The sequence below is a fragment of the Notothenia coriiceps genome, unplaced genomic scaffold (genome assembly GCF_000735185.1).
Source record: "Notothenia coriiceps isolate Sejong01 unplaced genomic scaffold, NC01 NC01_scaffold00016717, whole genome shotgun sequence".
Classification (NCBI taxonomy): Eukaryota; Metazoa; Chordata; class Actinopteri; order Perciformes; family Nototheniidae; genus Notothenia; species Notothenia coriiceps.
The window spans coordinates 276,671-301,769 of NW_011349418.1; the positions used below are offsets into that span (position 1 = coordinate 276,671).

At 41.9% G+C, this 25,099-nt stretch overlaps 1 protein-coding gene and 1 long non-coding RNA gene across 4 annotated transcripts in view; both read right to left on the reverse strand.

Moving 5' to 3' along the window:
• The window catches only part of LOC104949717 (pleckstrin homology domain-containing family G member 3), a 29,374-nt gene extending 11,523 nt beyond the window's left edge, over window positions 1-17,851 (reverse strand). For all 3 annotated transcript variants that reach the window (XM_010776121.1, XM_010776120.1, XM_010776122.1), the window contains exons 1-3: window positions 17,652-17,851; window positions 11,885-11,952; window positions 2,381-2,910 (exon numbers count right to left, since the gene is read on the reverse strand). In XM_010776121.1, coding sequence (XP_010774423.1) covers window positions 2,381-2,910; window positions 11,885-11,933 — 579 coding nt within the window. In that variant the 5' untranslated portion in view covers window positions 11,934-11,952; window positions 17,652-17,851. The remainder of the gene's footprint in view (window positions 1-2,380; window positions 2,911-11,884; window positions 11,953-17,651) is intronic.
• Window positions 17,852-19,563: 1,712 nt separating this feature from the next.
• On the reverse strand, window positions 19,564-20,885 carry LOC104949718 (uncharacterized). The gene is made up of 2 exons (XR_798831.1): window positions 20,785-20,885; window positions 19,564-20,555 (listed from the first exon to the last, which is right to left on the reverse strand). It is a non-coding gene; the product is annotated as an uncharacterized lncRNA (long non-coding RNA).
• Between the last annotated feature and the right edge of the window lie 4,214 nt (window positions 20,886-25,099).

Genomic DNA, 25,099 nt, shown 5'->3' on the forward strand with positions numbered 1-25,099 from the left:
CCCTTCCCCGTATCAGACCCCCCCCCCAGGATCCCAAGAGTGTTCAGTAGTAGATAAAAAATATCAACAAAAAAAACACAGGAAATAAATGTGCCAGCATCTGGCTGATTATCCTCCCTTGTGGGTCAATTACACGCTCATGTGGCAAACAAACATCTCCAAACAAGTGGAGGAGTACGTTGACGAGAGACAAACGCTCACACACGCAGCGACTATATAAAGAGCATACCAGTAAACAGCCTGTACACACAGCCAGCCTCACACACACACACACACACACACACACACACACACACACACACACACACACACACACACACACACACACACACACACACACACACACACACACACACACACAGACACACACACACACACACACACACACACACACACACAACGACACACACACACACAACACACACACACACTACACACACACACACACACACACACACACACACACACACACAGGGGGTAGAGTCATGACTGAATGAACTGCTGTCAGTCATGGATGGAGAATTCCAGTGCAGTGAGAGCAATGCTGACTTGCAGTCGGCAGGGCGTCTCATAGTCTCCTATAGAAAACTTGCCGCCAGTGTTAATACCATAAACATGTGACCTTTAGTTTAGCGTCAGAGGTTTGATGCTATGTTTGTAGTCTAAACTATGTATGTAGCTTACAGTGCTGCATGCCGAGCTGTTTAAAGAACATGAAAGGCTATTTTGCCCTTTTTAATGCCGTTATAGGTCAAATTAAAAAAGCACTGACTACATTCTTGATCAACAATGTTGAGTATGATTTCTCTGGGTGTGTTTGGGCCAGGTGTTGGGATGTCTTTGGACATGCAAGAACAGCTGGGATAAACAGCTGTTCTTAAAACTTGATTTCATGGATAGACAGATGATTTGAGGATTAGGGACAAGATCTAAAGGGAAAGAGGACAACAGCTGCCAGAGAGCTCAGTGTCAATATCAAGTGGAAGCTTTTGATTAGTTTGCTAAAGGGACAATGCCAAAATGAGGGAAGAGTTTCACACGTCTCCGTCAGATTCAAGGCTCGGTGTGAAATTAAATTGAGCTGCAGGGGATCATTTTGATTAAAGCCATACTGTAATCATAAAAGGATAAAGGATACAACTTTACTAGACTGTGTTCCCACACTGTAGCCTATAGAAAAAACAGTTTCTCTCCTTTCATCTGTGTTATTTCTCCAGTTGGCGTAAAGATGGAGGTGTTTGTGTTGGCTTGGAGGGTTGGGGAGCTCAGTCTGAAGCTCTGTGCAGGCCGGGGCCCGAGTGACCGGGGCCAGGCCGGCTGCTTGATGGGCTGCTGCTCCAGTCAACTGAAATACTTAGAAGTCCTGGAAGTGTTTGTCAGGAGCAAGTCGTTACTCAAGCTGTTACGGGGGCAGCCATCCCTCCCACGGCAACTGCCAGACGCCAGCGCGGACAAAGTGAGGAGAGGTGCTTGTTGGCTTACTGCCAGTCAGTCTCAGAAATACCTCACATGTTAAAGACATTACCCATAGTGCAGAGGACATTGTTTAACAGCAGGGCGCTCCTGTTTCTATGCAGGAAAGATTGAGAGCCTCTCGCTCTGGAAGTTGTTTCCAGATTACAACAGGTTGGATGTGATAAGATGTAAGTGTTCTGTTGAGTGGGGGAATCATCCCTGGCACATTTTTATGCTTCACATTTCTGAGGTGAAGTTTCTGCTATCTTTGGCTAGGATCACAAAGCCCATGATTTCTGTCATGACAGACCTGCACTGTGTCCCAGTTTTGACTCTGTGATTGAACTCCAGATATGATGCACACTCCATAATCCCAGGCTACAGGCTGTAAACTTTCCCTGCAATGTAAATATACAGAACGGTTTATATATCACACTATGAACAGATCATGAAGTGCCCCAAAGCCTTCATCTACATGAAGTAGAAATATATAAACAAAGAACACAATTGCCAGATGTGTCAGGCATGCATTTTTCTCAACCGAGCGATTTGTTTAGAAAGCAGAGGAAATCAGAGGATAATGGTAATGAAAATAAAATATAAAAATCCACTGGGTGATTTTACTCATTTGTGGCCACAAACCGCTGCTTGGAACACAGCAGACATTATTGGTTCAGCCATTGAGCCCCTTTCCCCTATTTTAGCTCCTAGCTGGCAAAATGTAGTAAATCACCTCCAAAATGTGCTGCAGACATTAAGTCATGGCAGCACATTAATCCAAATTCAAGCTTTAAATACACAGAACACTCGTGATTTACTCTCACTAATATCAGATGGTTGGCTCGGGCTGAATACTTGGCTGACAACACCAACTGAGACGGAAAATTAAAATACAGTAGTCAGCATAACCCTAACATCCACTCACCTCCACGATGCTGCGCAGGTCCTGGACGTACATGCGCTCTGTCTCAATGATCTCCATGACAACACGGTCCACATAGGTCAGCTTTGGGTTGGGCGCCATGGCGTGCGTGACGACAGGGGAGTGGTGGATATGAGGTACTTTGCCGCTGGCCTTCCTGTTGGAGGTGGCGTTGTTGTTGTTCCACTGGTGGCTGATCACCCGGGGCTCCAGCCGCTCCTGCCAGCGGCCCCTAGAGCAGCTGAGGGTTGGACTCCGCTCTCCGGTGCTGTCCGCTGGGCTCAGCTCCAAGTCTATGTCCTCCTCGCTTTGTATAGGTGGGGTGGTGGACGAAGGAAGAGCTACGGTGCTCCCGAAAGTGCTGCGACTGTCTCGGGACGAGCCAGAGGACAGGGTGGACACGAGGCTCACTGGACGGTCACCCTCTCCGTCCAGTGGCTCCACACATAGCCGGCTGTAGCAGTCTTGGCCCAAGTCAACGTTTGCCTGGACATGTTCACCGGTGGAGAGGGGCGATGACAACTGAGGAGATTCTGGGAGAGGTGAGAGGAACACAGACAGAAGGAAGGTGTCAGGGTTTGAGAGGCAGATCTTGGCGAGGCCACCTTAAAATGCTGAGGGTCTTAGTTACACACATGTTGGTTTGAGTAGCACGTAAGAAAACCTGCTGTTTTATTGGTTTATTTCAGTTATAGTTTATGGTAGGAAACTCACGTAGCCTGCTTTTTTGCAGCAATGTAATTAATCAAATGTCCACCTTTGCATGCCCCAGCCGCCCTGTAACTAACCTTCTGTGCAGCTGCACTAAGGGTTTGACTAGACTTGAAGAACCAAGATGACAAGGCCATTAGTAAACCATGCAGATAGATATTTATATTGCTCAATTAGTTTCTTATAAAAAACACAATGTATCCCATCTTTGGTAGTATAGTTCTATGGATAGAAAATATAATAATGGTCTTAATGATGACGAATAACAGCAAGGCTACGACTGCATTAAAGCACTGTCTGGAAAGAACTTTAGATAAATAGTATTCTAGTTACATTGAGCAGACTACTAACTACAAATCAATAAAAGACAGCTCAGAGCTCTGTGTTCTCACTCCCACACAGAGGACTGGTTTACAGTAAAAGGACTTGCTCAAATCATTACTGACATGTTCTAACTTAAACACTGCCTATTTTATGGAAAACCAAGCCATTTCCTCTTTTTCACTCGACTGCTGAACCTTGGAAAAACAGAGTGAGGGAAAACTGACAGAAAGAAAAAAAAAGGGGAAGGGTACCAGCAGCTTTGTTTATGTGTCCTTATTGCCCTACGTTTAAGAGAAATGGAATCCATATTGTATTTCACATCCTTCCTGGCTGAGTTGGGAATTTTCCTCACAGCGTTTCCTATATATATGAAGTCATGGTGGTGTGAGAATGGAGCATTGAGTGGCCACTGTGGCAAAGAGCTCCATTTCCTGAAATATTTGCAGTGCAAAGGGGTCAGAACCGTTTGGCCAAGCTAAAGAAATAAAGCTTTGTCGCATCATTTGACTTCAGGCTAACAAATGGAAATCTATGAGGCATAAACATTAACAGGTATTGCCAAGTGGGGATGGAGAGCGTTGTTTGGTTTTAATAGTCCACAGATGTCAAGAGCCTGAAATACACTCTCAATCACCAGTGTTGACAAGCTTGTGCATCGTTGGACCTGGCACACAGATGATAACACAAACATGATGTGTCAGCAGAACTGTATTTCATCAATCTGTAAGAAGCTGCAAGCAAACTGATTCACGATGTACAAGCATGCTAACTTGAATGATCTCCTATGTGCAGTTTAAAGAGAGGAACTACAATGTTTTACAGCTCTCGATGGAATGGATTATTTTAAACAAGACACATATTTAACATGAGAGCATGGGAACTGAAAGTGCTCAAAGTAAGTGATTTAGGAAGTCTTGAAAAAAATATATCTGATATGCAGCTGGATGAAGGGACACACACACACACACACACACACACACACACACACACACACACACACACACACACACACACACACACACACACACACACACACACACACACACACACACACGAGTCAGTCCTGAGCTCATGAGAGTCTTGTTCACGCTGTACAACTTGCTCCCCACCAAGTCCTCTCGACAACACAGTTCCCATGCACAACCTCACTGGGAGAAAAGGATGAGCTGGCAAGCAGTAGCCGACCACCAGAGAAAATCTGTTTACGCTTCGTGACAAATCACAGGGTTGATGGTGCAAAGGGAGAGTAGAAGTGGTGAGCCATTACACTCACTAAGCCACTACGAATTAGAGTAAGGCATCTGCTTCCTTTGCAGCCTCTGCCTTTTTACATTTTGTTTGAGCTTTGCAGTGTCTGGTGTGTGAAACTCACTTCGGCATTACTTATTTTCAACACACAAAATCACCTCCTCAAATAATGCCAGCCAAAAAAAGGACTTGCAAAAGTCAGCACGATGTTTACAGTTTCAACACTCTTCTAGCTATTATATAATAAGTGCCAAAACAAGACGTCTCCCTGAACTGTAAAAACTAGACGGTGGTATGTGTATATCCCTATATCCTAAGGCTTTAACACTTGACTCCAGCTCAGCTTCAGATACTAAATCTACAGACAGGAATGATCTATTTGGCTGATACCATAAGCCACAGGTTTCTAGGGGAAACAGGAGCATTGGAAGAATGCAAATGATCTGGGCAACATACAGGTTTATGATAAGTGGAGCGCGAGTTCCTGTGCCAGTCCCCCAGTTATGATACCGTTTCTACCCAAACACGTAATAATAAGCAACTATTGTATAGAGTAGACAATGTAAAAGCGGAGTGTCTGATCATGCTTGTTGAGTCTCTTCAGCATCTGTAAACGTTTATCACTTATTTCCACATTGTGCCACTCTGTTGTCAGATGTGGAGGAATTGTAACTGTTTTGTATCACATTTAGCTTTTAGTAAGTTTTTATCCAAAGAAAGCATGATCAGGCGGTTTTTCTAACATGTTACTTTTGTTAAATAGTTTGTATGTATTACTATAGTGTGTGTTCTGTGTGCTAGTTGTCATTAAAAATGTGTTCGCATTTTTTTTGACTAAACAATTATGGATGCCTGAACATTGCCTTGATGGAAAACCATGGTTAACATTGATAAACTGCACTTACTGAACTAAACGTCACATTTAAGCTATTTTCCCATCAGCAACTGAGAGTGATTGAAGCTAAGCACAGCTCTCTGACTGATTTAGGACCCCATTTGTTAACATTAACTTTAATAGTAGGAAAAATAGTTCTTGGAATGCCTCCTTAAAATCCCAAATGCCAATGATGTTTTGGCAATAACTGTAGGGAAAGGTCTATACAAAGTAACCATCCTAACAATGCCAGCTATCAGCACACACTGCTTCCTCTGTTTTTACTACCAATTGGCTAGGGCAGTAACATCTGCACTCAAACATACATATTTGAGCACATTCTTACTATTCACCTGTCAGTGTTTAATTATTTAGATCATAGCAACGACAGCAGCTAAAAATCATTACACAGGGAATTTGCATAGAGATGTAACAGCTCAGTGGACAGACCTGTTAAATTGTTACTTACACATAATGGTTGCATAGTTAAGTAAATGGCCCAGCACAACATTTCCATTTCAGTCCAGTCATATATTTCACATTCACACACCACAATTTCACAAAGTAAACCACTTCAACGAAACACAACACTCCCCTTTGTTTCAGTGCTGCATCAACACTCACAGAGGCATAACCATTAACCAAGTCAAGGCTAGAGAGATAGTGTACTAAGTGTAGTATTTGGGTTACATTTCAGGCACTCACAGCACTTTTTGAACGTCCAGTTATTCTCAACAAAGCAAGACCCAGCAAGACCGTTAACTAAGTGTTTTGAGAATTGTATCCTTAATGGGTTACGTTCAGCTGCCCGCGTGTGAACATCGCTAAAAGGAAGAATGGTTGGAATTCCAGATAAAAAACCCTCCCAACCCCTCATTGTAATTCTTTGAATTCCAGTTTCCTGTCTGTTAAGCCGAGGATAACATCTACAGACAAAAGGTGTGTTGATGCTACATGTCTCTATTGTTGCTTCCCTCAATCCAAATCCCCTGGACAGTGGCTCGTTATAATGCAGTGCTGGCGTACGCTAATACAACATGTAACCTTAAAAGTAGTGGTGAATGTTTCTGAGAGTTCAAAAAAAGGTGAAATAAAACAGCTTACCAGTTCAGGACCCTTTGGTTGAGGATAAAATCATTGAATGCGAGGGGTGTAAATGATAAAGAAATGGATGTAAGGGATGGGACAGGTGATTTAGGGGAAATGCTTCCGTTTCATTGCTACAAGCAGACATTCACTCACCGAGGGGCTCGATGACTAAGCAGTCTAGAACTAATAATGCAAAGTCTACATTTCAGTCTGAGCTTATCATGCAGCTAACAAAGCAGACAGTTCATAAACGTGTCCGCCTCTGACATCACGGTTAAATGAATGACATGCAGAGCCTAATAAGGTGGTGAAGAAGGTGAATGGAAACACTGAATTAAACCCCCCGCACCTGGTCGTTAACATTTCTAAAAGGCAACATGTACGACAGAGATGATCTGTATCTGTCTGAAAATGTTGGTGTATAGGACACAAAGCATTCCTTCATAGCAAAAGCTTTCTGGCTTCTCTAGAAACAATCTAAGCATGTTTGGATAATGGCAGACATATCTAAGAAAAGGGTCTCCTACGTAAACACGTTTTCCAGATGAATGTTACCTCCTCTAGGAACTTGATAAGCCACGGCATGCAGCAATGACGTTAGTGGTTGTTTGCTAAATCATGTGATGATGTGACTTGCATTTCAAAAGTCCATGCAAACCAGCCCAATGCAAATTCTAGCCCGGGAAAGTTTTTGTTTCCTCCAAAGTCTAAATCGGCCCTTTTAGTTTGGTTATTCACCTTCTTTTCTGCGCTCACAACAGGATGACTGTAAAGCATGTTTGCGTACGTACAGTACCTTGGTTCAAGGTATTAGGAAACAAACTAGACACAAATAAGTTAATAACAAGTTCAGTGTAAAAATTATAGTGCACAATGGGAAATGGAAGACTTCGACAACAGATAATAGGAATTCCTTTCAAGTTGAATTATTATGTGTCTAAGATATTTCTCTACATAACAAATCTATAAATAAAACACACTCATCATTATTCTTCCTTGAAGTTTATGATTGCTGATATTCAATCACCAAGGAGGGAAACCTGAAGGACCAAGGTGTCAAAGTCCTGGAAGATTTCTAAATCGCCTTCTTCAATTCCACACTGTGACCAGACTCAAAGTATGATGAACGATGAGTGTGCACTGCACAGTGAAATAGAAGCTCATTGAAGACACACCTTTATGACTACTTCAGATTAACTTACTGGGACGCAAAGTCAAAACTTGATTTGATTATTTCCCTTTGAAACTCAAAAATAAAGCTATTCTGTCTGGCTTGTGACATTTTGTTTTTTAACCAAAGCAGAGGCAAAGAAACAGGAACAACAAAGACTATATCTAATCAGCATGCAAATGCTTATCCTAAAGCTGCAGGAGCACTTTCAGGGAAGGACGTTCCCTCTCTCTCTCTCTCTCCACTGGAAAACTGTTGGCAGATAACACTAGCCATGCGTCGGTTGCATCAGTGTTAAGCTGCGCTGTGTTTTCCTGAGCGTAGCAATAAGAGAGTGAGAGCACTGTGGACAGAACATCCCACTGACAGAAACAAGCCCCTGCCTGCTCTGTGAGTAACACCTCACACAGCCCCTCCTGCTTGATTCACATTGACTCATGTATCAATAGGGGATGAATTTAAACCCAGCGCACATTGATTCACTTCTTGAGACATCTTGCATAATTCCTCTAGACACTAGCCTGATCGTACCTGCATCTGCATGATCAATGCTGATACAACTGTGAAGTATTGGTTCAGTTTCATCACATTGAGTCATGCAGGAAGAGCACTCCTTGTTTCCTGCGTGCCTGGCACTGCCTTGACAGCTTCATACATTACTTCAATACCCGTAAGCAAAACTGTTTTGTTATGACTGCTGGTAATGTACCTCACTTGCTTAACAACCTTTCTTGCAAAATACCATAAAAACATGGTTTAAAGCTGCTGTCTTTTCACTTGCTTTATTTTGTATGTGCTAGCATAGAGTAACTTCTTTCTTAAGAGATATTTCACTTCCTCACATGTAACAAGGTGGACAATCCTAGTTCCTAATTGGTTGATTAGTATGTTCACTAACAAGCAAAGAAAAAAAAAACAACAACTTCAAAACGGCTCTTGCGGCGACCGCTAATCTGCAAACTCTTTCAGAGCCAAGTGCACAGTGTGTGACCCCGATTCTCCTCGGGGGGATAAAGGGGGCCGTGTGTTGCAATACATCTTAATACGAAATAAAATACTTCCGCCCCTCAAGATCCACTCTGAACTTCCTTCTTCAACACCCCCCCCAAATCCTCCGGCACTCCCGCGGAGGCTGTAGGGAGACGGGGAGGTAGTCTTTACTGATCCCCTTGGGAAAAACTCCTCCCCACCTGGCAACGGTGAATGGCGGCCCCTCAGGAAGGCAGGAGGCACAAGCACGTGGGGTTCCTCTGAGGATTAGGCCCAGAGTCTTCACAGACAATTATCCAACAGCATGAGTCAGAACGCTTGTGATTACACATCAAGACTGAGGCGATGGACTGATTTTGTATCCCTTCATAGAGTGGCTGAATTTGAGTCACTGTAGTGTTCATATATGTATAACATGATGGTTTGATTTACACCTGCCTTTGACCTCACAAGGGGCTTTTAATGCTCTGTTAATGATTAGCCTGAAGGTAGGTAAATAAACGGCAGTGGACAACAGAGGCTGAGTACACACATGCAAACTGAACCTGCATTCCAGAAACACAGTCAAGGTCGAAACCTTATGCTGGGAAGTTTGGGGGAATTCTGGTGTTTAAAAGTGAAACTACGTAGAGTTTTTGAAGCCTGCTAATTTCACTCATGTACTGAGCTCCATAGATTTTCTTAAATACCTGAAATGCTTGTGTTGTAAGAATGTCCTCTTGGATCAGACAACCAAAAGTCAAAAGTCTTTAGCGTAATAATCAGAAAATATTATACTAAATGAAAGAACCATTATTTGTTTGTGGATTTAACCTTATAACATATAACAAACTAAACCAGGATGGTATAAATAGGAACATTTACTTCCTCAGCATTAGAGAGTAACATGTTTCAGAGAGGCAGGATTCTTAAAGAACCAAAAGGACAAAAGCTCAAATGTAATCCTATAAACCTCGCCTGCGCTGGCTCTTAAAGCATCCAGCTGTGCCAGCTAACCTCAGTGCATAGGCATGTGATCATCCACTTAGGAGACTCCTCCATCAACAGGCCCCCCCTTTAAGAGCCCTTCAGGCATTAGGACACAGCCAGCTTTGGATCCATTCAAAACTTGCATCTCATCTGGACGACACACACCATCTGGGCCCTGAGGTGCGAGTCCTTTGTAAACTTTACTACCAATTTGACAGTCTACAACCAACCTGCTGTCATGTCCGCGGCACTCTGCAGAGTCCACACGGGCTGTTGGCAGGACATCTGTGTGAAGTGTGCGTGTGGGGGGGGAGGTCACGGAGGTACACTTAATTGACTTCCCATCAAGCTGTTTTATCACCCACAGCGTAATAAAGAGTGTGATGCTGTTTCTACTGTAGTTTAGACCTTGACTGACCCAGCAGTTACTTCCTTGTCTGTCGTGTGCATTACCTAACAGGCAGCTATATGACATGATTAACTTAAGCAACATTAGCGAGTTTTTGTGGACGTGCAGGATAAGGGGGAGTTTGAGCGAGTGTCAGTGCATGACTTTAAAACTTAACAGGAGTTGCTGCTGGCTAACCTGAGCCCGCCTGTGATGAAAGCTACAGGCAGTTAAATAGAGCTTGAGTTCCAGTCCAGGAGCTCCATAGGTAATCCCAGTCAGATGCAGCCATCCCTGCCAACAAACATCTATATCCACCACCCTATGCCCATTGGTCTGGAAAAGCTGCGGTGAATGGAGATGATCCACCCGTCCCCCAGAATCCCTTTAAAGCAGTACATTCTGCACACACAGCTACATTCCTCCCAGAGGTTAAGTAGGTCAGAGGGAACCCTTATCTTTGAAAGGGATGCTTCTTGATGCCTCAGGTCTCTTGATGCCTGGCTGAGCAACTTTCATTAGATTGACAGGGTGAGACTTTTAAACCTAAGATTTTTCTCATGAACTAATACAAGTTTAGCCTAGGTGGAAAGTAAGAGTGGTAAAGTGGGTTCCTGTGGAGAAGTCGTTTCTCTTATTAAATTGCATAGCTCTATCCAAAGCCTGCTGCTAGTGGTGAAAACGATAAAGTGCTTCTTTGATCATCAACACTCTTTGACCAGTAGGAGGAATTTAAGATGGATAGGCACCACAACCTTTTTATTGTTTACCTTGACGAGAGACGGGGGGGCTTCCTTTAACCTTGTGCATTCCTCCTGCCTGTTAACCACATCCACTCATCACCTCACACAGATTACCAGCAGCCTCACCCCTCAATTACCATCAATCCATCCACGGCAGGGGCGGGTAGGTCAGGTCAGTCACACTTTGACTCACACAAAATCGGAAAATGTATCGACTGCAAGTGGGTGTTCTCTGTAATGCCAAAGTGATTTCGCACTGGATATCTGAGCTGCAAAATGAGCTGTGAGAACGTGTAGTCGGTGTAGAGTGGCCTTTTGAGGGAAATACAGACACTAATTTTCATGAGGGCAGCACACGTCTCCACCAGCCAAAAGCCTTCTCTGGCAAAAGCAGAACCAAAGGGACAAGCGCGGAGGAAAAAGGGAACCATTGACACAGTGCTATTATTCAGCCAAAGTAGAAGCCCAGCGCCAAATGTGTTCAGTAGAAAAGAGCGGAGGCGTGGGGGGGGTTGAGGGACAGAGCAGACAAACAGATACAAAGAGGCCCTGTGTCAATGCCGTAGTTCTCTGTGACTGCTGATAAAGAACGCTAAAATAATATGTAATTTGAGTTGTTCCCAGCATACAAGGTCAGCACCGCTGGCTAGACCAATAATCTTGGCTGCTGGTGTTTCTGACACGTTCTGGTTTGATGTGCGAGTGTTCTGGGTTTCAGCTGTATGGAAGAGGTTGGCCGAGCTCCACAGGCCAACAAAGAGCCTCTCTGCCCTACTGTAGGAGGGGGATTCATTGCTCTCAGTTTATGCTTATACATTTCCTCTTTTCCCCTTTTACCTCTGCTGTATTTCTGTTATGTTAGTACACTGTCCTGGGTAACAAGATACACCATTAGAAATAACTCAACTTATAAAAACTCCATGCTATAAGGCTGGTCGATTCATGGGCAGCAATTACCAGAGCATGGGTCTTACTCTTATTTCGTTTGCATTGATCTTACCTTCCCCCATTGGGCCCTGGTGGAGAACAGAATGGGACCCCTCTGGCATGGCACTCAGGCCTCTGGAGCTGACAAAACAAAACATGAAGGGTCAAACCAAACAGGCAATTCATGTAAAGGGCTTACAGTACATCTTGCATGGCAATGTTTATCACAAAAAAGGCAATGTTTCTTTACTTTATGTTAGTTTCTTATTATTTTGTCAAGTCAGTCATGCTTTGTCCCTGAATGCAAACTAGCTACAGTCAATTCAGGGGTTATATAAGAAGGACATTCTTCCCATTCCCCGGGTCCCTGCTCTGCACTGGCTCATGCCAGCCAATTGCTAATATATAGTGAAGCTGGGGCTGAGGTATGCACAGCGGAGGCAAGCAACTGTGATATGAGCTCATGCTAATCAGTCGAGAAGGGCCAGGGGGTTAGACAACAGCCTAAATTAACATGAACTCAAGAGACTTAGTAGCTACAAAGTAAATGTTTTACATTAAAGTACCTCCGTTACTGCTATTTGAGCATGATTAATATTACGTATGCATCTTTAATTGAGGTTTAACTCCGAAAAAGCATTTAAAATTAATCAACAAAATGTTAATACTATATAAAATATTAAAGTCTGCTGTATAAAATGAGTCTGACTGACAGAAACAGACAAGCCCGGCAAAAACAAGTTACGGTAATTCTATATTAACCTAAAGTATTTGTAAACAAGTGTTACAAATGAAGCTTTGTCACTTCAAAACAGGTCTCTCATTATTCATGTAACTGTCCAGGGAGATTACAGGTTCACCCTGGTGGCGTGTACTTCTCTAATCCCTCATGCCAGGCTGAGGCTGCGGTGCTGATGATGATGATGAGGGGTTTCTCCTCAGAAACACTGCGCGGCCAGTTTCTCACATCACTGCCTCTATGGCTCCTTACAACAAATTAACATGGACGGCTATGCATGAGAACTCGTCTCCCTGTGATTCCTGGTGAGCCTCCGGCCTTTTAAACATCACATTCTTAGGCCAGCTAGATCAGAGGAGCAGGAATTCTTCAGGGATTAGGATGAGCATTGTTCATGGTGCGTTTGCTGGCCACTGTGCCGAGCTGACAGCCAGGCAGCCGAGGCCAAACTGAGACCACAGCCAGGAGCTGCGCCAATTAAGATGTGCAGGAATGCATGGAGGAAAGTCACAGAGCTGGATCCACACATTAAGATCACTGCTTCACTGTAGGCTTCCTGCAGCTGTAGAGCTCGTTTACTGGACTAGAAAGTCAGTAACTTCTAAACTTGAATTATTTTTGGTTCATCCTAAAGCAAAGCTAAAGTTAAATGTGAAAAAAAGCTCTTATCCACCCTATCTAAATTAAATGTGATTGTTTTTGATGTTTTGGTTCCCATTAGTAGCACTATGAAGAATGTAACAATGGTTCCCCATTTGTTTGTATCTCATGCACACACACACACGAGAACACAAATGCAAGCATGTGGGCACATACTAACAGGATGACCATCATTTTTGATGCTTTCATAATAACCCACTCCCACAGTTTTGAAAAAAGATTGACAAATCCCACCTACATTACCATTTGTATATATTGTGCCTTCAGCGTGGATCTGACTGAAGTCAATAATCTTATCTGGGGATGTGGAAAGATTGTAGAGAAGTTCAACTAAGTTGAAAAGAAGAAAGAATTTGATTAAAACTCTATCCAAGATCCACGTTTTGGTACTTGACCATAATAAGTAACAATCTGGAATAGCTGGCTACAATCACTGATTACACATTCAAATAAGTAGCTCAAAGTAATGAAGAAAATGTAATGAGCTAATTCCACTTGAATATAAGATTTCTTTATTTTGTCATGTTTGGCCTTGGGGTTCCCCACATGTTGGGAGCTCTTACTGTTAAACACGCACATTTACACTCATTCAAAGTAGGGCAGCTACAATCACGTGTCTTCAAGAATGAGGCCTCCTCAAACAGCCTTTGACCAAATTGATTTTCAAGAGACGGGTTAGTTTGTGTAACCTGCAGGAGTAGTATTCATGTTGAGGGTCAGACTTTGAACTTGTCTCTGTGAACAGTGAACTAATACAATCCTGTTAATCCTGTCTACTATGACCTCTGATCCAACCCGCTTGATGACCAGACCAAAACTATGCTAATCTGATTTTGGTCAATGGGAGGCTAGACTAGGGCTCAAAACGTAGGCTGTAGACGTCTGGTTCTTAAAAATATTTTTCTAACGTGTTACCAAAGACTGTTGGTAGATGTAGAAAAGGGTTTGGGTGGAGAAAGTAAAAATGTCTAACAGGAAATATTACCGCCAATCTGAACACATCTGGACAGAATTCAAAGATCGTAACTCATTAACTTTCATCTCCTGTTTGCTGACATATGGCAATTCCAAATCCTTGTTTTCCTAGGGAGGGGGCATGTCCAACTCAAATCCTAAAGAAAACACTACCTACAGGCTAACAGTCATGCCAAGCTGGCAAGCTGTGCTTAAACTAGATGCCATTTCAACCAAATGGAGAGCATTTGGTTCCCACAGCTGACGTCTGCATTACCCGAAGCATGAACCTCCCGCATAGGAATCTGCAAGTTGCCCCTTGATTGAAGACAGATGCTACAAGAGCCAATCAGATGGTTATTAAAAGAAGGACCTTCAATGGATCACTTCTTTAGATGTGCTTGTTCCTTTAAATCGTCAGGCTTGACATTAATCCTTGAATTCAAAGCCTGAATTCCTTTCTTTAAGAACACAGCAAACCGATAATTGAGGGTGACAGATGCCAAGATTCAGCACCCATGCAAATAAAGAGAAAGACATAGTCAAAAACATGCACCTTGAACCAAGACCGTAGTCCTGACACGTTAAAGTGAAAGGGTCCCCAGGGGGTGATGACTATCTGGAGCATTTTTCACCATTGACAGCCTGTCAAGGTCATGAGAGAAGTGAAACCCCTGAATGTGTCTACAGAGGAAGCCAAAGGGAAACTAGACTTCTGCTCTTTTGACACTTTCTCTGTCTCTACAGGAAGAAATAGACAGGTCCCAGACAAGTCAGTGAGAGGATGTGATATATTATTAAACCAAAAGAAAGCTTTACTAGAAGATGCCAAGATTTCTGCCAATTATTGGTCTGTTTAAACCTCCAACGAAAACCCCCATACACCAGCTGCTTTCTTTCCAACTAATGCTCAGAACTAATTAAAGTATCCAGCATCTGAATCCAAAAAGACAGCCTAATCATCCATTTGTGCAACAATTAACAGCCCAAATTGATTTCTCTTCATGCGGAGCAAATGGTTTGGAGGAAAAGCTAAAAATAGCACCAGAGAATTCCGGCTGCTCTTCTCTCTCCCAGTCGGAGACCTGCTGGATCATGTTACACCGTCTGCCTCAACTAGGCCCACGAGAATCTGGAAGTATGACATAAGCCCCCTGGGATGTGTCCAGACAGACAGGGTGGTGCGGGTTTCATTAAGTCACCATCAGTCATGACGGATGTTTATGCTAGGAACAAATACAACTCGAACCTGGCATGGCAGGCAAGGTCCAGGGTCCCATACGGGCTCATTGAGACAGAGAGCCTTTATTATTTCAGAATTGGTGCCATGTTTATCTTGCAAGACCTTTCTCTCACCCTCTAACCCCGTCTACCCCGGCAGAAATATCCCCTGACAAACAGCCTTTCTGTTGGTGCCCTCTTTCCCACATTAGTCCTGCACTTTGTCACCCTGACACACAGGCCTTAAGAGACGAACAGCTTTTCATTCACAGGGGCAAACAATAAAACCCTCACGGTCTCTCTTCACCTCAATCAAATCCACAGCTTCCACAAAAGCGCTGCCCTAACGCGTGACTTCCCACAGACACAAAACACATGAGACCTCCTATTTTAGAGGGCTGCATTTTTGAGCATGCTGCTAAGATGGGTCTCTAAGTGATCCATCCAAATGAACACCCACAGGGAACAAGTTGTGAGCAGATTTGCCCATATGGTGCATGTACAACCGGGCCAAAATAGCCTTTAATGGGAGAATAATCATTCCCTGCTGTTCTGAAAAAGGAGTAAGAGCAATTTTCACCTCCCCATCAGTGAACTATTACCGCAGAATGCATACCTGGCAAGTGATGTTGGCAAGGGCCATCTTATTTGGCAAACGGCAAGTGAAGACTTCCAGTTCTTTAAAGTTAGAAATGGTGGACAGCTAAAGGATAAGTAGTCCTCCATAACGTCCTGCAGTGTTAGGAGGGGAGACTAGGAGACTGCAGGGTAAAGTGGGACGGCAAGTCTTCAAATAGAATTGGAGTGTACCCATTTAAAGATGCATTACACCATATGTGCAGGCAAACAGCTCCCTTGTGCCTTCGTGCAGACTTGTCCACACACAGTAATAACAAAAGCAGTGTCCGGTCTCCCTGGGGTGTCTGGAATGCGAAATCACTTATGGCACACACTTTCAAACCAAAACAAAGTTGTCAAGTCTTGTTTGAAGTCCAGCTTTAACGCATGCAATGTAATCCTAACTTTAACTTGCAATAGCCGGAACTTTACGGTCTCCTAAGATCAAGGTTTTTGCTAAGCAGCATCAAATAAGTGCTCACCCACTAAAGGACAAAATAAGGTGACGTATAAAAAGCTCCCAAGCAGGTTTTTTAAAGTTATAAGATATAGATGAAACCACCCCAACATTCTGCAGCTCTGGTCATTTGATCACAGCTGCATCATACCGAGGAAGAAGGAATAATGGGCCAACTCTGAGATCCAAGATACACTGGGGCCGTTTCCTGTTCGGACCACCTGGGAGAGAGCACTGTTCATCGCATAGAGGCAACATTAATCTGAAATAATGATAAGGTGTTATTGTCTGAAAGGTCAAGTGAGGTCAAAAAGAGGTGGAAGATGGAACTTTTCACTGGTAACTGATTGATTGTGTCCCATTCTTCTCTCACAGCTGGGGAGGAAAGTCATTGACCTATGGAGAGCCTGCATTTGAAACCTCACTGGGGTGCTCATTAGAAAAGACAATTAAGATTGCTGGGGCCAAGTATGGGCACCATAGGGGGGAATGGGATGCACGGAAAGAGGAAATTACAAATGATTCAACTGCAGTGTGGATGTTAGTTTGTCGCACAAGTTAAATATGACATCAATGCCTAAGTGGAAAAAATATCAACCCCTTTAAAAAGCACACAAAAAAAGAGAAGTCTCCAGCAGCTGATCAAAGGTCACTCAATTGAGAGTATTTTTTTTTCAAAGACAAACACAACTTATCTGACCGAAACTCATGGTCCCCTCCAGAGCTTACAGTATATTATGCACGTTTTGACATTTTCTGAAGCAAAATAACCCTCTAAATCTGTATGCAATGTCTGCAAATAATGGACTACAAATGCGTAGGAGTTTATCAAAAAGGAATTTGTTGAATGTTTTAGTTACATAACTCCAAAACGGTCTCTAGGCTGAATGCATAAGCACAAATAAACTCGTGCAGTTTGTTAGTAATTTCCACACCAACTTTGTTTAGCTTAAATTGATCAATGTTAAGCAGGGGAAAAAATCAATTTAAAACAAACTTAAAGACAAGCCAGAAAAGTTTCTAAAATGTCCTGTTTTTTTTAAATCCCGCAAAAACACATTGTCAGTACCGACAGACAAACCACAGAAGAAGAATCCTCTTGACATGTGAACTAGCCTCACTGGAATATTAGCTAACACTGAGTTAACGTCAGCTAAGACTTGGCAAAGTGGTCAAAAGCAGTTCACGTACCGAATTATCCAACTTCTTTCCTCCCGACGACTTCTGTCCTCAGTAAAACTTTCCCCTGCGCTTTCTTGATAAAAACCTTAAAGTTACTCCGGTGTTTTGTTTTTCTTCCACATGTTAAAATCCCCTCAGACACGTCCAAGCAGCACGGGTCAGCCGCTCGCGCTGCATCAAACTAACTTAGCAAACACACACTGCTGCATCTCTGAAGAACGGCTAAGAACTGACGCTGCGTTCAGGAGCCCTGGGAAATATAGCCACCGCGGATTGGGTTGTAAACGCAAATTAATACCACAACAACAATGTTAGTCTCATCTGGCTCTAGCTCATCCCAACGAGTGGATATGGTAAGATATGTATTAAACTGCCACATGTTACTGCTTCACCCTTTAAATGAATTAATACAATTAGTCACGGAATAATTGCTATTGCTACAGGATGAATTGTGTTGTTTAGTTTAAAGTTGTCACTTCCCAGGAGAAATGCATGAACAAGCAACTTACAGTAAATCAAAAAGTAAGACTTTTATGTATTGTTATCAATGTTTGTTTTTTGAGAAAAGAAAAAAAAACTATATTTGAAAGTCCACCTGGTTTAAGATCTCTTACTCGAAGAGTCCGTGAATATGACTACGGACCGCCTGTTTTTGACATGCCCGTGTCTGTTGGGTGAGTGTCAGATGTGTTTCTACATCTAAACATCTGGAATGCATACTTTAGTAATTTATTTCAGTGTGAGAGAGTTTGTATTTTTTCTATAAAAGTATCTTTACTGCCACTACTAGAAGAAAATGATTCCAACCCAAAAAACAGGCTTGTGAAAAGACATGACAAATAGTAACCTTGCCACATTACATTTATGGCGCTCAGGTCAGTGGTGTGGGGGCTCACAAAGGCAAGCTTCAGTGAATCAATTGGGTGAGTGCTAATTTATGTGATAGTGATTAAATAGAGAGGGGTACTTTTGCTTTGCACTACCCCCTCTCTGCCCCCTTATAAACGGAAGAAAACAATATGCTGAACGACCCTTATTTAAAGAGTCAACTCAACGTGAAAATTCGCCTGTTCCAGAACAAAGTGCAGCTTTGGTGCATTTTTGCAGGTTTACTAGTCTAATGATTCAAACTATGACCACAAGTTTAAAATACAATCTGAAAAATAAAGTTTGTTTATCCCATATTAATCTTTTATTTGGCTGCAATGTGCTGCTGAGTTGAACATCTTTTAAACCATGTCGCCATCTTCTGGTAAAATATAGTAACTTCTCTGTCCAATGTGTGGGTAGCACTGCATTATAAATCTAGAGGAAAATGTAATTGCATTTATAGGAAGCATATTTGGAAAAATTAGGGTAACTTTAAGAAAGTAGTGTTGTATTTCTAATTAAGAGATAAGGAATCGATATAAGGTATATAGGCTTATCATTTAGTCTTGTTATAAAACTCAAACCTGATTTTTATATTTAGTTAATTATTGATAAGGCAGCACCTTGAACACAGAATTTTATTGTATGGACAAAAATAATGTACATTTGATGTAGATTAATTAAAGTAGATAGACTCACAAGACCTGAGCAAATAGATCACAATAGAACATCCATTCTGTTCCCATGAACTGCCCCAGTAGTACTAATACATTATTCTTTAACAATTTGTAAAGTGGTGATTTGATAAATATATATTGACCTTTTTTTATTGGTTATTCACACCAGTATTAGTTTGTACTGGGAGTCTGAAAAAGGGTACTACAAAAGCCACACCTGAAATTCCAGGAGTATACCCTAAAGTTAAAACAAAAACCTGTAATCGTATGGCGCCGTATGAGGAGCTTGGACAGTATGCGTTGCTGTAAAAAAGAGAATTTGCATCTTAGGGAGGTTGCCAGATAGTCAAGACAAAAAACATTTACCAGCCACATTTTGAGTTAAAACATTTATTTAGTATAAACATCATGTTACTGCTAAAGATACAGAAAGATCATATGTACAAACAATTGAAGTTCAATATGGTGAATATTCAACAGCAAGGCTACTTTATTGCAAGTATTAATAAAGCATTTTAAAATGTATACATTATGCTTGTTCTAAAAATTCCTAAAACATAAGTGAGAAATACATTTTTTCATGTCAAATGTGATTCTCAAAATGATTTGTTTATGTACAACATTACGCAAGTATATGTAATACGATGTAACAATGGGAAGCTGGAGGTGCAGGACACTGAAGGGATCACCAATTACATTTCATTTATCATAACAAAGTCCAGAGCTAATTTTTAAGAAAAAAATCTGAAACTCTTACATTGAAGCGGTGGCTCAAAAATAGACCAGGTGATGTTTCCTCCTTTTCTTAACTGACTTTATTTTTAAAAGCTGTTCGCTAAGATTTATGAGATTGTTAATGGAATCAAATAGAACAGAAGAAAATATCCTTTTATGTTAACCTGAGTACAAACTGACATACAACAATTCCTTTAAACATGCCACTCCATTAAAAACAAGCTACAAATTAAAATATAACACATCACATTTTATTCTTTAAGACGTTCCTTCCTTCCATGTGTATCACCCTTACAAACCAAATCCATATATGGACAAAATATAAACGGATCACCTCCAGAATTCTTACTAAATCAACGGTTATTGTCTAGTCTTTCATCAATCTGGTTTTGTTAACCTGTGTCATTCACCACCAGGGGGGGGTGTCAAATGTCAGGACTGAGGGGTCAGATGGGCTTGGTGGTGCTGTTGTAGACGAGACGCTCTCTGTCCTCCAAGCTGACCGGGACGGTGTTGACGGGCACCCGGTGGTGTTGTACCGTCTTCTTCTTTCCTCTACAGAGACAGTACAGCAGGACGCATAGAAGAACAAAGATCGCTAGACCCAGCAGGGCAGCTATCGCTATAGTACCTGTTGAATATATTGAAATACACTTTAAAAGGTGGTTGAAAGAGCATATGAAGCTGAAGCTGTGAAGCTGAAAAGGCAGATCACAAAATCAAACGCATGCTCTACAACATGACATTAGTGAACAGCAAGAAACAGGAAGTAAAAGCTGATGGAGCTGCATTGTTTTTTAAGATAAGTATAATTTTAACTTCCTTTTGTGGTCTAGATGGAGAAAATAATGGGAACATACCTGTATGGCCTTCAGAAATCCTCGTTTCAAATTCCTCCTTTCTTGCAAAAATGTCCTTCTCTGAAATAATGAAAAAGACAGGAAATGTTTTAGACTTTTATGCGGAATGTGATATGTAGAAAACATGAGGAAAACCCACAGGAATCCGCACACTGCTATGAAAAGGAATCAAACCGGCAACAAAAGACTTATTTGGCCACTTGAGGGCGGCACAAATAAGCTGATCAAGAGAACTCTAATGATTTAGCGTTTGGTGGTAGAGGGGTATAATGCCCCTTTCCCACCTAAGCAGTTCGTTTATATCAAGGGACACATATTAACCATTAACTCTTTGCTTATTAGCATACTTATAAGTAGCATATTGGATCATTTTAAATAACTTAATAACTTATTTGCATAACCCTTTTCTGCAACACTTTCTATTCCAATGCAACAAAATGCGTGACTACTAAGTGGTAATTGTGTCCAAATAATTCTAAATTAAGTCTTGCTACCTAACGGCCCGTCCACACACAGGCATGAAAAAAATCTTGAAAAATCTTGATGCTGGGCGTGTCTGAAGCTTGGCGATTTCACGTGCCCAAGGCGACCAACAACCAATCAGGAATCTCCCAGGAATCTCCCGCCCGCCCCCGGCATACGAAGCCTGTCCATTCAATGTTAAAACAAAGTAAACTGGATATAAACTCCCCAAACAGGTGAAAACCTACCAGTTTCACCAACTGTCTCTGCCATCTCCCTCCATGCCTGGTTCCTCCGGTTTAGGTCCCGGTAGGTGAACAGAGAGCAGTTGTAAAGGACCGGAACATTTCCTACAGCGATGATTAATTTATCCTCCATTTTATGACATATGGAAAAGACCGCAGCGGTATCTGCATACAGTACACGCGGTTTGATTGGCTAGCGCTTGCACTGGCGGGATTTGCATAAACGGGATTTGATTGGCTGATGCCAGTTTCGCAAGCATTGGGAGCATCAAAAGTTGAACATTGCTCAACTTTTGATGCTCACGATGCTTGCAAAGCCATTCTCCGCTCCCCACAATGCAGTTCGGCGAAGATTAAAAATCTTCTACGTCACCCCATTCAAGTGAATGGGCGAAGCTTTGAAAAAAATGTTTCATGCCTGTGTGTGGACGGGCCGTGAGTCTTATAGGCAGCAGATGCTTATCATCACATCCACTCCCCAATATGTGAGAACTGGACAAATTGCTGCGGTGACAAGTGTAGGTGTACTTACCGATGACACTTTCCTTCAGCTTTGTATACACACTGACTACTGGCGCGTGCATCTTCCCAGGAAAGACTTGACTTCCAATTAAGAGCTAAAGATAAACAAGTTGTGGCCCATGGCTAACAGCAGTTCCAAATAAATCCGTTCACAGCTGGGAAACACGGTGTGACTGTGTCTTGCATGAATTAGAGTGGATTCCCTGCACTGCAGTGATCAAATCCATTAGCATAACTCAAGTAATGAAGCTCAGTCATTATTTGTATGTCATGAAATCCTAAACAATCCTGGTTAATGTTGAGATGCCTGGCAATGTTATTTCACAAATAAAAACCACAACCGGCTTTTAAGATGCCATTCCTTTTTTTAACTGATTTGAACTTGTTTATTGAATGTATTCTTAACATAGTAAACCACTAGAGATAGATATCTTTCTAATTTCCTAAAAAATTGCTTAACTCCCATTCTGAAGCAAAACAACTAAGATGCTTCAAATTGTAACAACTACTGACTAGTTTCCGATGTGCCATTGAGTGAGGTTTTAGAGAATCAGTTATAGGATCTGATCAACTCCCACAAGTTTGTTCAAGTAAACCATATGGATTCCATGCTAATCATAGCACCCAATAAAGCATAAGTAAAGATTGTGAATGACCTCAGATTCAATGCAGAAAATAGCAAGCTCTTAGTTTAAGTACTAGCTGATTTAAGCACTGCTTTTGATACCGTAGTGTAGACAAGTTGTTTAAGTAGACTCCACAGTCTTGTTGGCATTCCTTGTACTGTTGCTAATTGGCTTGAATCTTACCTTACTGAACATACCCATTAGAATAACACTCAAGTGACAGGGTTTGTCTAAAAGGCCATCGGTTTGCAAAATAAGAGCATTGGAAGTGAAGGGAAACAAGTGGTTTGTTGGCATGAGTACCTCTTCTGCTTTGGTCTGTTGGAAGGCAAACTCCACTGTGGGCACCGCCAGTTGGTTGGCGAAGAAATTCACATCTCCAGGCAACTGCAGCGAGCTGACGTTGGGTCCAGGGCAGTTCCCCCCACGAATGCAACTCAGCAGCTGTCTCTAACGGAGAGGACCAACAAAAAAGAGAGAGAAAAGCAGTAAGATGAGAGAGGTTTACTTATGGAAAGAGGGTAGATATGCTTATAAGGGTTTAGTAGAATTATAAGCCACATATTTACCAATAGTTGCCAACCCCAACCCTAGCCCAATTTAAAATAAATAACTGAGTTCTAGATAAAAACCTTGGACTCTTTAGTTAATGCTTCCTTAGTAACAACATGAACCCTGAATTGACATTTAAGGCAGTGGGAACAAATGCCCACAATGTTTTAGATTTATAATAGCAAAGGGTTGTTAATGAGGCGTATAGAGTTTAGGTTTATCAGCATCTAAGAGTGTTTCAGAATTCACTCCTATAGTATGATGGACATGTTTTTCAGAATATGATTGGTGATGAGGATGTTCTGCATAATTCCCACCGGAGAGTGGCAAAGTGAGGACTGTGACAAGTTTCCCCGCAATGTCTTTTGAAGGAAGCAGTGGATGCTTCAGCCGCAACTGGTTTCATGATGTGGTGAAGAGCGGCCAAACAAAAATTGGGATTTTTTAAATGTTTGCGGGGAAGTGGGGTGAAAGAGTCAACCGTTCACGGAGTCCTCTGACTTCTTTGACATTATGACCCATGTTACAGAGAGTATATTTTGTATATCTTGTGTAGGAAGTACATTTAATTTTTCGCACTGATTGTGAATTTGCCGTTTTGGACGAGGGTGAGGATTTTGGCTGACTGTGGTATTCAGATGGATTTATTTGAGCCAAATGATTTGGCCATGTGAAGGAAATGAACTGTCTAGAACCTGAGCTGTTGAGAGCTAACATCGCTCAGTTGTTATATGTGCTCACTGGAAACTTCATCCAGATCCCTAATACAGTATATTTCAGATGCCCTGAACTGCTATTTACCCAAAATGTACCTATAAGGGCCTTGAAATAATGAACCGTGAGTTGTATACGTTTTTGCATCTCTCAAATGACATTTGTGTGACATGGTTTGTGTTGTGCCATTGAGAGAGAAAGGGCTGACTAATTGCAGCCATTAAAAATGTTTTCAAGTAGTTTGAATGTTGCCTTCATCAGGAACAGTCAAGGACAAGCATACATTGCACTAAAAGCGGTACAGTGCTAATCGGGGAGGGGGAGGCTGTGATTAACATTTGGCTGGCGGCTAATTGCACGATTCAAGCTTTTGTCACAGTTCTCCACAGCTTACATGTAGTTTGTCACCTGGGTTGAACCCTTCTCCGCTGCTATTCCTAATTGAAAGAATAACAAGTCTGCTGTATAAAAAATGTGGTTAGTGGAAGGAAATAGAATGCAAGCGTCAATCAATTAGAGGTTTATCTCCACTGTCCACATCTGCTGAGCCTGCCTGCAGTCGCCATGTTCTTCTGTCACATTGCATTTAATTAGTTTCTTTTTATCAAGGTCTGTCAAGGGGAGAGAGCTCTGGGGTCCAATCACCCCCGCCACTGTCACTGACACATTGTTATCAACTTTTTCTATTTCAGTTTTTCTGAAGGCTGTTTGTTCTCTGAACACTGACCGTCGCTGTTGTCACAAAACCTGAACGAAGGTAAGTCAATAATACCTTTAACCTTGCCTCGACCTGGCAGCATGTACCTCGGTGGCACAATATTTCTATTTTTAATCCTTTCCAGCAGCAGAAATACAAAAAAGCTGGAAGGACAAAAGACATTTACAAGCATATCAATATTCATGAAAGGCATTTCATTACCCACTTATGGCTAATTGTGGGAGTTAACAGGGTGGGAATAAATGCTTGTTCATGTGTGCACAATTTTAAAGTTGATTTATATTCATAAGGGAAGCTTGCATCCAGAGGACAAACTGATCACAATATTGTATGGCGTAACGAGCTTTCTCTTTATTCATGAAATTGCTACCGGTAAAGTTATTTAAATCCAAAACACAGAATTACTTTTTCTAATTTAAAAGGAAATAAGAATATACTGGGTAATAAGCCTTGCAGTATCAGTACCTCAACAAAGT